This window comes from Accipiter gentilis, chromosome 9 (genome assembly GCF_929443795.1).
Source record: "Accipiter gentilis chromosome 9, bAccGen1.1, whole genome shotgun sequence".
Lineage (NCBI taxonomy): Eukaryota > Metazoa > Chordata > Aves > Accipitriformes > Accipitridae > Astur > Astur gentilis.
In genome coordinates, this window is record NC_064888.1 from 18703068 (window position 1) to 18721159 (window position 18092).

Consider the following 18092-nt stretch of genomic DNA (forward strand, 5'->3'; position numbering starts at 1 on the left):
CTAAATTTGGAAGTGCTGTTCAGATTACATCCTCCAGCTGCTGGAGAGATTTTCTTACAAACAGTTGGCTGTTCAAATACCTTGTGCCTCCCTGGAAACTGCCTCTATCTCAGCTTTCAAGCCCAGCCAGTCCTACCTCAGTCATCACTGTATTTGATTCATACCATCTATATCCCATAGCGTTCCTAGCAATTGATAAATTATGGCTCCAGCGAGACTATCAGGTTAAACACCAAGGAAGAAAGAATGATGACAGTAATACTTGTCATTTGTGTGGAAATGTAGCAACACAACCCCCTCTCTCAAACATATGTTATCTTGGAGGAATCTTTGCAAGGGATAGGCTTTCTGAGAAATGTTTATGACTTCTGAATACACGATAGGCATGAACTTGACACGACCTACTTTGGCCAAGCCCTGGGCTTCAGCCTGGTCTTTTACCACTACAAATCAGTCTATCTGAAGTGCAGTCAGACTGATAACTTCACTGAGATGACAAGATTACAGCACATACCAGCTCGAGAAAAACCAGGATGTAGAGGACTTTGTTCTCAGGATTTAAAAATTCAGAAATATTTTTACTAAAGCCAGAGGAAAATGGCCACGTTCTACTCACACACAAAAGCCAATACAATACCTGGGATGATTAAAATATTGAGTGCATCATTCAAATGAGAGCATTAACATCTTTGTATTATACTCAAATTCCTCCTTTATCTTTGCATTGGAAAACATGAGGAAAAGCAGAAGATATAAAGGTTTTCTACTAAATATCCTAGACACAAGAGTTGTTTTTTCTTCCTGACTTGCCACAGCATCATGCTGCAGGGTTTTGTGTCGCCCCATCTCAGCCTTCACACCATCTCCTCAGCTTGATCTTGTACCAATGTAATGCTAAATTGTGAAATTATACTGACTGTTGAGTTTGTTCTTATTTAATTAAATACTATAGTGTTGGAGAAATTGGATAAAGGTGGCACATGTTTCCAAGGACTGAGACACTGTCAAGGGATAGCTGTCTCTAAAGGCCTGGTTCACAGCACTGAACAGCACTAATTATGTTACGGATAAAGCTATAGTCACTGAATTAACTGAAAAAACACCAAAGTGTCCACAGTATATGCAGTCCACAGTGGCATTCAGTGCTGAGAAGAGAGGAAGTATCTCCCTCCAGACTATTTAGGCTCTCTGGGACCTCTCACAGGACCACTTTCCTTTCTTCCTGGGATAGTCTGTATATAAGGAACGATTGATGCGGCTGCTCTTGTAGCCCAACTGCAGCAAAGCCACTGATGGGTTTCCAGAAAGGCAGCTACAGATGCAGGCACAGTGTGGTGACATGTACGGCTTGTGTCATACTCTAGGTCACTAGATCATCAGAATGACCTTCTGTTCTGCGATAAGCCTCTTTGACTGCAATTCTCCTCCTAGTCATAATTAAGGAAATTCTGTTACACAGTTCAAATACAATTACAGTTGTAGTACAAACCAATTCAAAATTAATCTAAATATAATGGTAAAATTTCTCCTACGTGATTGAATAATTACTGCAATACAACTCCAGTAGGGCAAAGATCAGGAACATTTCATATGAATATCATTCAGAAACCAGCATTTTAAAACTGTATTGCTCATTCATATGACACACATCACAGAAACTGATCCACTACACAAAGCAAACATAGAGGAATTGAGCTGAGAATCATTAAAAACATATTTTTAAAGTTAAGAACAACCACATTATTACATATAATCATTTTCCTTTCACACTAATGTGTTTTAACCTATTCATGCTCCTTATAAAACATTACACAAAATTTTAATCATAGCATTGTTTTCTTTAAATATCTGCATTTCAGTAAATGACACTTGCATGTATAAATTTAGTGAGTTAAAACATTAGACTGATGCTAGAACTGAGCAGTCATTTATTCAGAAAAACATTGCCTTGTTTTCCTGTCTGTAAATTTTCTATGGAAAGCTATTATTTTTTTCAGTGTATTCATTATTCAACATATTAGTTGAATAGTCCTACAGAGACTTCTCTGCTTTTGAATCATTCACAGCCTGTTCGTTGCCATTATTTCACATTTGAAATTTGAACCCCAGTCCTTACTTTTTATTGGATATAGAGTTTACATGAACTGATGCTGTTCTCTCATTGAAAAAATGTGACCACAATGCAGATGGAATAAGTTTTGTACCAAGCTTCAGTTGTTCATGCCTGTGTTTCAACAGGAATAAATTTCTTAGCTATAATACAAGATCAATGTAAGCACAAGCTAAAAGTCATCTTAGGATAATTCTAAAGAAGCACACCCGTCTTATAAAGACCGTTCATTATTCCACAACTTTCAATATCCACATAGCATACACTACCTTCTTTTGCCAAGCCTACACGGTTATGTTCCCTTCTAGAAAGACAACTTAAAAAAAAAAAAAATCTCAGAAGGATCACCTTTCCTGAGGTGTGCTATACTTCAGAGTTATCTGCCCAGCTGTCACAGGGGTGGAGTTATGGACCTGGAAAGCACAGCTCCCAGAAGTGCTGTGTGACTGAGTTGCTGCCTGTCCCTCCCCATCTTAACAACAGCCTGAACGCCACAATGTTACCAGGACTTTTGGGCAGGGCCCTGTCATTCTCTGCTCCTGTGAGGCTTAGGAAAGCAAGGCTGACAGCAACCTTCAGTTCTCTGAGGGTAGATAATATGAAAATAAAAGAATTTATACAGTGGAGAGGGCGAGAGGAAGGGATAAGTAAAGAAAAAAACCAAAACAGTTAAAAGCAACTTTATAAGGAGTGAGAAGTGCCCTAGAGTGGTCATTAGCCACGCTGCAAGGAATGAGATACATCAAAAAAGGGGAACATTTGCTGCAGATATTATGAGGTGGGAATGATTGGAGGAGGCTGTTATTCTTGAAAGTATTTAATGAACTGGCAGATGGCCCTGTGGTCAGGACACAGGAAATGCAAGTCCCATTTCTGCTGCAGACCTCCTGTGTGGGATCAGAGAAGTCCTGCTGGTTTCTGAGATCACCAGTGGGAGCCGGGCAGACCTGGCACAGTGGGCACTGGGGTGGCCAGTGTCAAAGAAGCTATCAAAATCAATGGGAGGTGTCCGTTCCAGTATGGGAATTCCTCCATGCCTCCTCTTGTATAAAGCCATCCAAAATGGGCAAGAACATCTGCTTTTGTTTTCACACTAAAAGCTGACGCTGGAGGAGATACGCACATTTGGGAGGGGAGCACATTCCACAGTGGAGCTCTTTGTAATACAAACAATACAAGACCATCCTGGGAACATCATTATTTGGTGAAAACTTAGTGTATTCAAGAGGACAAGGCTGCCTGTGAAGGTGGCAGAAGATGGTGTACTGAAATAACAAAGGGCCCTGCTTGGCAGCTGGGTGGCAAGGCAAATCACCCAAAGTGCGTGGCAGAAGGGTGGCTTCTAGTCAATGTTCAGTGGCCTAACACAGACAACAGTCTGCTTCCCTCCTTCATTTCTGTAGACATTTCAGGGACATAGTTGCTCCATTTCCCCTTCAGCAAAACAACAAGATCCCAAAGCAGGCTAGTCCTCAAACTCTCTCTCTGTCTGTGCATGCAAAGATAAATAGTTTTAAACAAAATTACACCAAAATATGAACTTGGAGCTCATGAAATTACCTTGATGGGAAACTAGGAAAACCTTTGACCACAGTTAGTGTTTGGAAAGAAATTGTCAATGGAGGTGCTTGAACATGAATACAACCTATTTGTAAATGATAGAGATGTTCTGCAGAAAGATGGTAGATTTCAGGTTTGCTGCCCTGGACTGTTCTACCCAACCTGACCCCTCTAATCATTTATGCAAAAGATGTTCAGTAGGCAGTGCCAGAGCAAGACTTTGACTCATTGACTACAACTTCACCCATGTCCTAGACAGATGCTTCTGTTCTAAAGCTGCACGAGTTGACAGACTTCCTAATATCTCTGTAATGCAGATGCTTGACTGATTTTTAGAACATAGAAAAATATATATTTTTAAAATATTTTCTTAAAACAGAACTCTGTTAAAAATAGAATTTCCATTCCCCTCTTAAACAAACATCCTCCCAATAGTTCAAATCTATAGCTAACACAAGGAACCACTATTTCAAAAGAAATGTACCACACGGGAACAGAGTAATTCCAAAGATAAACTGATGCCTAAAATAAATGTTTCTCCTTGTAACTGAAGTAGTAACTTCAAGATTAGAAATGGCATAGTTCTTGGAGGGTGCAGAGAGGAGAGGAATGCAAATGAAACAACCTATTAAAAAAAAAAAATTAATGTTTATATGAATGGCAGCTGGAATCACTATAACTTACTCATGCAGATTTTTTCTACCGTGAACATTTGTCATGAGGACAAGTATGGCTGGTAACTACCACCAGAAAGAACCAAAATACTCCTTACAGAGTTTCCCCTGTTGAAGCTGACAATTAAGAGCTAACCAGTAAACAAGATTTTGCATGACCGGTTCTATTCAGCTCAGTTTGTTGAGCAAATTATAAAAGACAAATTGGATAAAGTATATATAAGGAAGTCCTAGTTACATGGTTAAAGAAAAAGCTCAGCATACCAAATTAGTAACTTGTTTCTATACCCACTGAGTAGCTACCTCTATATAATACATTTTCTGTAGCATTACCTCTTTCCATTCAAAAGCAGAACTCTCGTGCTGGCATATTGAGGACTGGGCTGTTTCACTGCAGTAATAATAGTGTCTAGAATTCCAGACAGTAGTATGAACTTTCCCACTTCGTATGAAAAAAACGTTTAAAAATATTATCATGAAGTTTTAATCAACTGTTTGACATACCTAGAAAGAAAGGTTGAGTAGTCAGGTCAAAATAAGCCTACTGAGGCCCTCGGCCTAGTAGTTTGCAAAGCTTTCGTTTCCAATTTGCCGTAAGAATATAAAAGCTTATTTTAGAAGCACAGGCTTTGAAATCATTGTCTGAACAACAACACGGGACTATGAGAGCCACTGGACTGTCATTGTTTAGAATGGAGCGGTATTCCCAAGTCCAGTCATGGTCCCTGCTGTGATAAGCATATAAACACCCAAGAGAAAGACAGTATCTGCCCCCAAAAGCTTACTGCTGTAACCGTGGGCCAGCTCTGTGAGGGGATAAGGGAAGGTGAGTGGAAGAGAGGGCGGCCTCAGAAATGCCTCTGGCTGGTGGTGAATGTCTGCCCTCCACCTTTCAGGATGGCCTGGGACTCCCTGTGCGGCGGCGACTTACTGCGCTCCAAGATCAGAAGTGCCTCAAGCCGGACACCTGGCAGCCAGGGCAGAGCCCGAACACCCTCCCTGGAGGAGCTGTGGCACCTGCTCTGGACACGCGCGCACCCCACGGGGCATGTGGATGAAGTCTGGCCAAACCTTTATGTGGGAGACCTGTAAGAGAGGGGAAAGGGTTGAAGGTGTTAATGCAACTCTTAGCCCTCACCCTATTTCCCCCCAGATCTTCCACTCTACTTAAAAAAAGAGAGCTAGGCACTAATTTGGGGACCCCTCTAAGTGTGGAGCAAGGCTGAACTGTGCATAGGATGCTGTAGCATAGAGAAAAGGCATCCTAAGTATCCGAAAAGAATATTCTCCCTCCTGATTTCTCCTCCTGTATTAGTACAGGAATCCCACACTGCAAGAGCCTGGCGGGGCCACGGCATCAGTACTGCAGGCAGTCACAAACAGAGCTAAGTAAAACAGGACCAACCTCATTTTCTTTTCATATTGTCAGATGGCATCAGTCCCCTGAACTGATGGATGCTCAGCAGAGGTGACTTGGTAAGAAAGCAAACCAGAAAACTCTTGGCTCCTGCAGAAATATCACCACCACCATGACCTGTTTATTTTTCATCAGTCGAGAAGAAGAACTTAAACTGATGTTTGGGAGAAAAATGCAGGAAATGTAAAAGCCAGTTTCTTAATGAGTCACTTCTGTCTTGAAGCATTTTGGTGGACAATTTGGACCTGATCAGCCTGTCAGAAAACAGCCACTACAACTTCAGGTGGTTTTAACAAATCGCACCACCAGCAGCATGTTCTACCCCACATTGTAATGCACCAGGCGAATATAACCCACCGTCCTTCTTCCAGGTACATCACTCGTGACAAAGCACAGCTGAGTCGAATGGGCATCTCCCATGTTGTGAATGCCGCTGCTGGGTGACTTCACATCAACACTGGACCCAAGTTCTACAAAGACCTGCCTGTGGATTACTACAGAGTAGAAGCAGAGGACAACCCAAACTTTGATCTCAGCATTTACTTCTACCCAGTTGCTCAATACATAAGAGCAGCACTGAATTCCCCAAGAGGTAACTAGGCCATCTGTACATGTTGCATATCTTCTGCATAAGAGACAAGTAGGGCAAGTTATCAAATAGTATTTTGCATAAACCAACCACGTGCAGATCTGTGTAAGAATGGAGATACCCAAACTGAGTAGTGTCACACCTGTCTCCTGAACTCCCAGAGTGAGTGGGAGTTCTCCTGTTCCCCTGAAACAGGGAAGGATGCACTGAACAAGCTTTCAAAGGGGTTTTCCCTCTGCCTAGTGCTATTCATTAGCAAAAGACAAAACAGCAAGTATTCTTTATTACCTACAGGGACACACTGACCTGAAGGAGGCACATACACTTGATCTTTTCAAATTAGTGATAGGGTTTAAAATAAAAACTGGGATGGTGTAAAAAGACAAGGGCAAGCATCATAACTGAATAAGAAGAATCAACTATATTCCTACAATCTGTGCAAGTCCTACAAACACAAGATAGGGAAGAACTTGCTGGGAAACAGTTCTGAAGAAAAGAACCTAAGCAACACCACCAGCCAGGAGATAATATCACGCTGTTGGTAGAAAGACTATAACCTTGAAATAGGAAGATAACCCACAAAATCCTTGGACTTGCTAAACACAGGCCAGGTACATTGCCAGAAGCCTGGGGCTAGTGGGGGATCATTACCATTAAGGACAAACCTTCACAAAAGCAAGTCTCCACTGTGCCACAAAACTGTACAGGTACCCACTCAAAAGTGATTTATTAAGAGAATAGTTATACACTCAGCAAACTGTTTTGCTTGCATCATGGTGAGCTTTAATATCAATGAGGGTCCTAAAATACTAACTACCCAGCTTAATCATATGCAGCTAATAGATCTGATCCACACCATACAAGCTAGGAAAGGCAGACACAGTAACTGAAAATAGCATACCTCTGTGCTAGATACCTCAGCATTTACTGGTGTTTGGAGGGCTTGATCTGTCCCATTAGGAAGTATTTGCCTGAGGGCTGCATTTGGATTTCAAAACCACTCACATACTTGTGGAATTTGGATCTGCACCCATTTCTATTACAGCATACGCTATTTACAATTGAATCATTATTAGCGGTGCTCCAGAGAAAGGTAAGATCCAAAGTTTTTTCATGCATGTGTAAAAAAACCCTAAAGCTCCAAATTAATTGACAAAAGACAGAAAACAACAGATGAATCGTAGTGGCCACAAAAGCAAACAAAACCAACGCTTTGCAAGGTGCATGCCCAAATACTGAGAGTTATGAATGCAGAACAAGTTAGGGCTCAAGGCAAACACAATGAACTTACCATGTCTAGAGTGCATATTTATCCCTACTCCCATGATTTTAGATATTGCTTTACTGAACTCCATATGGAAGCAGTGTTCTGGGAATGGAGACAAGGTGAAATTCAATCATATACAGTCCAGCTGTTGCTGACATTCATCATTTTAAGGAAAGTGCAACAGTTTAGAAAATATATAAACAAGATGTTCTGGAAGCATGATTTCCTGAGGTACAGAAATTTAGCAGCTAAATACCCATGACCTGTGCAGGGATGAGACAGGGAAGGGATTGTTACTCACATCATTTAGAAGAAGAGAAAAACCAGCATTTATTATAAGCAGTGATGCTGAACAAAAAAATTATACAAGGTGACAAAAGTCCTGTTTATCTTAAATTCAGGATATAACGAGGTACTTCTGTTTGATTGAGAAGTCATTTAAGACTACTGCTTAACTATTACAAGTAAATTGAACATCTTTTTTTTAAATTGGAATTAAATTATCTTTTCACCTGGGAGGATAAGTCAAAGTTAAGACTATATGAGCCACAAACATATTTAAAGCTCTGAATCAAATTCTTATTAGAATTAAGTAAGAAGTGTTACTCCTATCATGCTTGAAGAAAAATTCCGATGCTTTACAGCAGAAAGTCCAGAAGTCCAGAAAACAACATAGACAGGTTTATTCCAGATTTCTACCTTAGCTGAACAGAATACATCTTTGGTGATGTAAGGAATTTATTTTTAAGGCATTTTCTTCAAATGTGGATGCCAAAGCATGAGCAAAAGGAAGTGGGGGAGCGTGCACTCACATGCTCCTAATTGCGAGCTATTCCTGTCACAGCGGTCAATGGCCGCATCACACCCTGAACGACTTCCTTCATCATCTTTGTCATACAGATTAGGAAATACATGCACTACTATTGCTACCATGCCATATAAGCATTATTTTATGAACCCTGCTTCCTTGGCTGCCTTTCCTTTGGCATAGCCCTGCTGTTCCTTTGCCCACGTAACAGAGCTGTTTGGGAGGCTCAGCCAAGAGCAAGCAGATGCACGATCTGCCCACTTCTCTGCAAGGAAAAACATGGTGTCAGGGAAGTACTGGCCTTCTCCCGCATACTCATGTTCAAGGGGCAACACCTCAAACATCAATCTTGCCCCTTTTTATGGCCATCTGTACAATCTGCATTTTTCTGGAGTGCAGCTAAACCTAAGCGAAAATCAGCAGGGTTTGGCAAAGTCTAGCAGAAGAGATGCCACAAAAACTATTAAACTAACACCGTGCAGAAAGAAAGATTCCCAAGTAGAGAGCTTCTCCTTTTATTGACCTCCTAACACATTTAAAACAGGCAGGTTAAAATCACCAATTAACTTCCCGAAATGGCAAACCCTCTCAAAGGCGTTTCCCTTCTTTCACTTCACTGGAGCAAATGAAAAACGAGGCTCCCTCTCCTGCCTCCTTCTTGGTGGTGGTGGTTATGAGAGAAGCTTAACTTAGGAGAAAAGGTTCCATACATCAGTTTGACCTCCCACTCTCCAGCAGATGACAGCCCTTACCTGTTCCGGGAGGCATGGGGAGAAGGGACACACCACCATTTAAAGCCCTCTGTAGGCTTCTTGCTATTTTCAGCTGTGACAAAATAGACACCTGATTAATCAAAAAATAGACAGTTGATTCTGCACCTAGCTACAGAATAGTGGCTGAAACGTAACGAGACAAGAAAACCGTGGTGGAGTGGGAAGAGCCCATGGGGCCCACTAGCCCAGCTGAGCTCTCGTCCTGGTGAGCAGCAGAATTCTGCTGGATTCAATGGAACGAGGGCAGCTGGGGCGTTCACTCTGGGTGACAGATCTGGAGCCTGGTCTTAAGCCAAATTGAATCCATACTGCAAGAAAGCAAGGGCTAGTTCAGGACATTTAGCTCAGTTAATGATGAGTAGCAAAAGGACAATAAGATATTATCTGTTTTAATGACTGATTTGTTCAACAACATTGAATTTCCCAACTTGAATTTGGCCAACAAAGTTGAATGTGCAAACTTTATCCCTAGTGCAAACCCTTTGATGTCAGTAGAGTTACAGCAGGCATGAGCTGGATATAATATCCATAATCCGTTGTTAAAAACCAAGTGTTATTGTTCTGCACAAATCCCAGCCAGATGAGAGTTATTGTCTGCCTCTGCAAAAAGTAGCTTGAGATGTGCGGTGCAACATTTCAAATAAGGATTGCAAGATTTAATAATGCCAGAAGCTAAGTGCCCCCACTTCTCCTCAGTTAATCCCGTTATTCCTAAGGGATCCCATTACATGCTCAGAGAGAAGGTTGCAACATAGCCCGCTAATGTAGGATCAGTCCAACTTCTCTTTGCGCTGTATGTTAAAACAAATGGGGGTGGGGAAGGCAGAGTTGAAGGATGCCAGCTTGTGGCATGGATTCTATGGTACAGAAGATCTAGTTATGACCTCCTTGCCCATCCCATGACAGGGGCATGCACCACGACTGCCCCTGTGAACGCTACTTTCCCAGGCTGTGGTCCAGCAGCCGCATGGGAATCCGAGCCTCAGCGCTGGGGTGGTGCATCTCGGCTGCCTCCCGTGAGAGGCTGATGCAACACGCTGTTATCGAGCCCGCTGCAGTCAGTCCACATGGTGCAGACACGCTTCGAGCGCTAGTCAAATGCAGCATATCATGGTGAGTTCGGAGTGTCACTTAACCCATTTACAGCTACTGCTAAGAAACAAGGGTCTAAGCCTGTAAACAGAACCCAATAGCAACACAGCTTTTGTTTCCTGACTCAAGTTTAACATTCTATTTGTTTGCTACAAATAATCACATAGTAAATTCAAATCTGCTTTCATTAGAGCAATTTTATGTTAATTAAATCATTTTACATGACTGATTTATCTGCAACAAACAGTCATTTTATTGTCAGTGTACCGGCATTTATCATAACCTCTGTGTGTAGTGAAACAAAGGCTAACAATGTGGAATAGATATTGCACATGTAAAAGAGATAATATACCTGCATCCTCATGGGAACGAGTGTACTAGAGAACCATGCAGATTAGGTCCAAGGTCAATAGTTGGGGCTTGCCTAGGTTTTTGCTGAGACACCTTCTAGAGCTAGTTGCTGATCTAGGAGGACTCTTTGGAAGTGCAGATAAGCCAGGGAAGAAAATTCAGTGTGTTCTTACTTGCCACCTCCTCCTCTCGGACACAGAGTTAGATATACAATGGTAGAGAGACAGCCTGTACAAGCAGGAACCTGGAATTTGTGCTGCTTTCTGTACCCCAAAACAAAAACATATCAGGCAATATTTAATAGCAGCATCCACACCTGTGCTCAGCTCGGTCTTCAGGTCCAGACTCCAGGTGGGGCTCAGCATTTTCCAAGGCAGAAGCCTCCATCTGTGTGGAAAAAAAATGGACCCAAGAACAATTTTATAGAAATTAGGTTCAGAACAGCAAGACTCCTGTCCCCCATCCAATTTCTGGTGAAATTTCAATTGAATTTCAAAATATTTAGTAATTCAAAATCAAATCCAACATCAAGGCCATCTCTTTTTAGTCATTTTGTTGGGTTTTTTTTCTCCCTCCTGGTGCAGCTCAAACCATAAATAAAATTTCTTTGTCTTTTAGTTGTAGAGTGCTGGCAGCTTAGAAGTTTTCAGACCAAAAAAAAGAAAGCAGTTCTGGTTCCAAGAAAATTTTTCAGAACATGTTGTTCCTTGGCTTCTGTTTTCTGGGGCGTGCATTAGGGTGTCTGTCTGTATTTCGCCCGGCCCTGCTACTACGTTGCAGCCAGGCCTACTGCAAACTACTGAAACATGGATTTTCCAAAGACCTTTTGGACTTAGCCCTATTTGCAGTATTTCTCAAAGGGAAATTGTGCTCCTGACTCCTTTACGTGACTTTGAAAATCTCAGACCTGGCTTGTTTGAGTCTGAAGTGACTCCTCTGCAGAAGACAATCCAGCACACATATCCCGCAAGGCTGGTGTGAAGGCTAATGATAGTGCAGCACATGGAAAAAAAAAAAAAGTCTAGTGAAAAATCAAGTTAGCATTATTTTTTAGCAGGGCCAGAAAGCATTTCTCCATATTCCCATAAAAAGTAGGACTTCACTTCCAAGAATCCCCATGGAGTTAATGGACCTGACAGGTGTAATGTAACTTGAATAATGGCATCAGTATCTCAATAAATTCTGTGAAGCTGTATCTGAATGGGGAAACACAAAGAGAAATCACTTGATCTTCTAATTCTGCAAAACTGCCATTACATTGGAAAGACTTCTTCCTTCCCTCAAAGGTTTTGATGCTCAGTCCAAGTCTGCTGTCACCAGAGCTGTTTTCACCACTTCCTTGGAGACTGTATTTGTCCCTTTATTCTGCTGAAGACACATCTATCTTTAGGGCTGAGCTCAGATTTCTCATGCCAGGATAATGAAAGGTGGCTGTGTCACATACCTTGTGGAATTCAACACCTCTCTCAGCCTGCTGGCCAGAGCAGGTTTTAACAACACATGCTCGCACTCTCTGAGCGTGCGGCTATGCCATCACAATTAGTCAAAACTGGAACGGTTGCTAAATAAATACTCTGTCACAAACAAAATGGGATTTAAGATTAAAAGCTGTGCACAAAGTACCCAGAATTAACACCCAGGGAGATGGGGGCAATCAGTCTGAGGTCTTTGGCTGGATCTAGGCTCATCATCCAACAAGGATATTTTTGTCTCACTTACTGGTAATAGAGAAATTAAGATGCCGTGAACACAAACAAAACAAGGAACTAGCCTTGAAAAGCTGTCCATTCTTTCTACCCTTACTTACATTTTACAGAGAAGCAGCATCTGAGATACTTTATTCCATCTCCAAGTGAAAAAAAAAAAAAGCAACCTGGGATTGTTTTTGCTTGTTTTAATCTTTTTCTGGATATAAATTGTCATGTTGTTAAATCACATTTTGTACAGCTATAGACTTAGTAAACAAGGGACTAAAAATATGACAGTCTAAAAAAATTAAAATATAAAAAAATGCAGAAAATATTTTGTTCCAAACCTGTGAAGATTTCCATTGAAGAAGTGTTTGGGAATTTTCATGGTTTTTTTTTTTTTTAGCTGCTTTAGTGGGAGACAGAGCTGTCCATTAGATGGTCAGAAGTTCAAATCTGATTCTAATCACTGTTTCCTTCAATAATGCCCAATTACTGAGCCACGGTCTCTGTAAAAAGACTAGACCTGACTGCAGCAAAGGACAAGAGAGTTTGAAAATTTTCAGGCATGGCTATAATCAAGTCAAACAACAGAACATATTTTTTTTCCAATTAAAAATTTCTCATTGAATCATACCATTTTTGTGAAAGTTGAAGCACTTTACAATATTTACCAGATGCAGGTTTTCAGGTTCCAGAATGAGCTCCTTGTTCACATCCAAAGGGAAAGGACTACAAACCTGAATTTTTCCATCTAAAAGCAATCCTTCTGACAAAATTTCCTTTAATTTCACATAAGACCATTTAAAAAAAAGTTTATCTTCTTCTAGTGTGGGTCAAAGACACACATTAGAACCTGGGAAGTCATGACACAGAATTGTATTTCTCAGGCTGCTTCTGTTAGTCATTGCAGCAGAAAAACCAAAAGCAAAGCAGAGGGAAGGAGGAGCTTTACTCCTAGATTCCTGAAAGGTCTTCCCTGAGGCTCACTTACAGCAACATGGAAGGACTCATGATGTTACTCTTAATGAACTCTTAATGAAGATGCAGACATCATATTTAAATCCCTGGCAAACTCAAAACATTTCATAAATTGTTTTTCTAGTGATCACCTAATACAGAAGAGAATATAAAGGCATTAGGGAAGGATAGTGACTATAGATGTACAGGGTAGACTGTAGAAATAAAAAACCCCCATAAGTTGGTGCAGATGGAATATACAAATAGGAGCTCTTCTTAATGGTAACACCCATTTTCTCACACACTTCCAACAAGGTCTGGGCAGCAGTGAGCACACTCAGAAAGCATTAGTGCCCTAAGCAAAGAAGAAAAAAAGAGCTTGTGGAAAACCAAGAGTGTTCCAGTAATAGCAGTGCACACTCCTGAGCATCGCACATTTGAAATCCCAAGTTTGCAGGCCCTCTGGTAGTAAGTAACCTGCTTCCCATAGCACAGCCTTCAAGCATGAAGACTTGAAGCTTTGCCAGCAACTACATCACTCCCCAAACCACATGTGAGCAAGTAGGGACAGCATGGATGGCAGGCTGGGCAGGAGGGCTAAGGGCCATCAGGCTGGCAAGCACAGATCCTGGAATAGAATTATGAATTTTCTGTCCCCAGCCATTAAAAACCCCACTGTTCCCCAACCAGCACTGCACCAGGTCTGCTCTGCAGGGCTGAGCACACCTGCTTGCTCAGCCCCAGTATCAGCACCGCTTCCATATCTGCTCCAGCACGATAACCTCTGTCATTTGGCCTCCTGGCATAACTGCATCTCTCTCTCCTTTTTCCAGGCAAAGTACTAGTTCACTGTGCAATGGGAATCAGTCGATCTGCAACTCTTGTCCTCACTTTCTTAATGATCCTTGAAGATATGTCCCTCGCTGACGCAATTCAGACTGTGCGCTCACACAGAGGGATCTGCCCCAACTCCGGCTTCCTCAAGCAGCTTCGGGAGCTGGACCTCCAGTTAGGAAGGGGGAAAGGCAGAGGAGCAGAGACCTGCTAGTGCCTGGCACTGGACCAAGAGATGCTGCTCTCACCGAAGGCAGTGCAAGGATGCTGTCAGGACTGCTCTGCAGTTGCACTGAGAAACTCCTTGGGAAACAGCTGAGCACGGTAGGAATTCAGTATGTATTTTTTGGATAAGCCGACTAATTGGAAAGAAAATGAAATAAAGGAGGATTCAAACTGGCAATTTAGCCCACCTGGGTCTGTTTATTTAACTACCTGTTGGGAGGGCATAGGGAGCAGTTGGGTTTTCATGCAGAATTAAAAGGCAGCACAGTCAACTTGAAAAAAGACTTTTTACTTGCTTACAATTGCATTTATACGGCAAGAGGGAAAATGGCTGAACTTGTAAAAACAAAAAGAAAGCATGAGGGTTTTAAGCAAATCTTTAACATTTCACATCCAGCTGGCATAGGGCAAGACTTCAGGTTTTGCAAGCTGACATGCTCCTTTAGTCTGACATGGTGACACGAGCCGGCATCCAGCTAAGACCTCGGGCTCCCTCTCTTATAAGCCACGGAGGCTCTTGCCAGGACCTTCACAACTCCTTTTAGCTTCAAGTCTATGGCAAATACTCAGAACTTAAAAAGACCATGAAATCCTGAGGAGCCAATACTAGAAGTCCCAGCCAGGTGCTGCACCCTGGGGCATGGCTATCAACAGCCTCACTGCTCATCACAGGGAAGGAAGGTGTCCCCTTGTATGCATAAAGCAAGGGGCACGCCCAGGGCACACTGCCCACTGGTGCACTGCAGGCCAGCAGCAGTGCCAGACAGAAGCGGTCTCCTCTTGGCTTGCAACCCGACTCTCCAAATCACATTCCCCAAATTTCCCTGTTTTAACACAAAGCCAAATCCTGGTGTCATCGTGTCAGAGCAAAAATGAGCAATGCCTCTAACAAATCCAAAGCAGCAGCTCTGCATTTCGATTAGTCTTTTACGCCCAATTGGCCACATTTAATCTTGTGAAGAACTCGAAGCAGATATTTGCTTCAGTGCAATTACAGCCACATACAGAACATTGGCAAATGCAAACAATATAGAATTTCCACTTGACGGCAGATTAATTTGGTGTGATGTTTTCCCTTGAGAGGTCTTAAAGGCTTGCAGTTCTGAAAGTACCCTGCAGTTTGTATTTATAGCACTATGGATGTTGAATAAAAAGAGAAAGGCATATACTTGTTCTGAACTGAAGTTTCTTTTGCCTCCATACATTAAAAAAAATTAACTGAGCATAGCACACTTCCACTGCATTTCTCATAATGCAATATGGAAACATGATTTCCCTGCAGAGCCTACAGAGAAATTCAGGTGGTGTTTCCACTTTTATAAATATAGTAAGTAAAACACAAGCAATGCTACAGACTAATTTCCTCTCAGGGAACAGAGAGATGGGTCTTCCCTCCAGAAAGGGTCCCATCCTTTGAGACTGGAGTAAGCAGCCAGAAGGGAGGTCATAGCTAATGATGGAAAAATCAGTGAAGTTATAGCTTTCACAGGCCTCTTACTTGCTGCCACAGCGAGAAGATTAGATTTCAGTGAGCATGGTGGCTGAACCACTCCTGGCACTTGGATTGCCTCCACCTCGGTCTGTCTGGGGATCCTTTTTTATTGCAGACCATACTGAAGCTGTTTTGTGAGTAGTCTTTTCAGTTGCCTTACTAACCACTCCCTTCAAGTCTCTGCAACTCAGCCTATGCCAAGCCAAATGGCACTGTATTAAAGCACAAGGGGTGTATGAAACACAACAGCCAAAATCGTGCATTGAGCCCATCAGGATATGTCATAATTCCCAGCACTTTGCACATCTGGAAACATCTGTGGTTGCAGGGCAGAATTTAAAGTGAACAGCTTCTCGGAGTGACTGAGTCTAAATTTACCCCAGCTGGAGCCTGTTGGCCATTGCCGGACTATTTCAGCTAGCCAGGGAGGGCCATAGATTCCCCTGCCATGCATGACTTGCAACTGGGAGCAGTAAGTCCAGCTGGAGCTGCAGCCTGCCAGGAAAGCCAAGGCACTGGCAGAGCAGGGCTGCTGGCTGGATGTCACTGTGACAGGTGTAGAGTGGAAGCTTCCTCTTCAACCTGGGAAAAAACCAGTCAAATGATGAAGAATGAGAGATCAAAAACACTGACCCAAAGACAATAAAGTAGCTATCCAACTCCAGGACACAAAAAGTGCCTTTCTAGAAGAGCCTGAGCTGGTTCCTGCACTTTGCATTGCTGTCAAGTTCAGACAGTGGGAGGTGGGTCCCCTCCTCTCCTCGCAGTTTCGCCACCCTCCCACAGATGCCAGTGCCTGAGCCCACCATTACCTTCCCTCTGTGCAAGGAGCTGCAGCACCATGGAGGTGGCCTGGCAGGGGCACAGGTGCAGGCACAGGAGGTGATGACAATTAAGCAGTCCTAATCTCTGGCCCACATGTGTTGCACACTGAGGTGGCTTATTGCCCCTGTGCTTAGTTAGGCAAAAGTCTCTTAAAATTACAGCTAGAACCAAGACAAAGGAAATGAAAACAATATTGGGGGTGGTTCCAGGTATATCTCGTGCTACAACTGCGAGATCCAGAGCTGCTAACTCTTTGCAAGCCACCAGCTCAGCCCGAGAAACAAAAAAAGAACTTCTTTCCACCACAGCCATCCTTGCTAACAAGACCTTTGGTCCTGGCATGCAGCTGCCAATTTTGCTGCTGCTGAATCAAGTGGAAGACCCACTCACTCCCATGCAGGTGTAGTGCCTCTGCAGTGCCAGCTGTAATCACACTTGCCCAGTGCCCCACCTAAATATAACCTGGCAAAAGCAACGTCAGCTGAGACTGCAGGCGGAGTGGAAGTGATCAGAATGGCAGACTCAGACATTAATAAAGCAGCATCGATGCTACCATCTTGTCCGTGCCTACATCCTACCCAGTGCAGAGCAAATGCTAAGGTTTATTTACAAACACTTATTCATTCTGCATGCTTATGAAGGAGTGACCTCCAGCACTGTGGTGGAGCTGGTGTACTTCCCACACATAGGCCTGCAAGGGAAGATGGGCATCTTAGCCCCTTTTCACAGACAAGGCACCTGGAGTTTGCCTGAGCTGCAGCAGGATGTTTGGGGAAAAGCACAACACGATTGCTCTCCAGCCTCCAGAATTGGAACGAAAGCGTGAGAATAGTTTTCTCACGTAAGATTATCTTGCCTTCACCAGCTTTTCCTCCCAGACTTTCAGCAATGATAAATACAGAGAATATTGCTGCGGGCATGTCTGCACTGCGTTATTTATCCTTTGGATTTGCACCTCGGGTTTTATTTGTAAAAGGAAAGCGGGACCATAAATCTGCTCTGCAAGGAGCCAAGGGAAAAGATGATAGAAATTTTCAGCAAGTTGCATGGAAAGAGATGATGCCAAGGACAGGTTTCCCATGGAAAGAAATGCTACCCAAGATATTGCCCAGGTACACACCATGTGTAGTGGCAACAGCTAAGAGCGTCAGCCTTTTTCTTGCAGGGACATTAATTCATTCCTCCTTGCACAGGTAGCTTTGGGGTTGCTGCAGCAAGGATGGACCTCCTATGGGACCTTCTTAATTCATAGCTTTTGCCCTTTTTCTCTTACCAAAAAAACCCCCAAAACAAACAAACAAACAAACAAAGAAAACCCCTGAACTGGGACCAGAATAGACCACAAAGCTGAAAAACTGTGACCAAGACTAACTTTTCAGGGTTGAGTACTGAGCCACTGGACAAGCCTAAGTTGATGACATTCCAGA

At 42.7% G+C, this 18092-nt stretch overlaps 1 protein-coding gene across 1 annotated transcript; it reads left to right on the forward strand.

The window, feature by feature from the left end:
• Positions 1 to 5241: 5241 nt before the first annotated feature.
• On the forward strand, positions 5242 to 14474 carry LOC126042781 (dual specificity protein phosphatase 13-like). Its single transcript, XM_049810452.1, is given in 3 exon segments — positions 5242 to 5432; positions 6133 to 6353; positions 14123 to 14474. Coding segments are annotated over 3 exon segments (627 nt in total). The 3' UTR covers positions 14338 to 14474.
• Positions 14475 to 18092: the final 3618 nt, after the last annotated feature.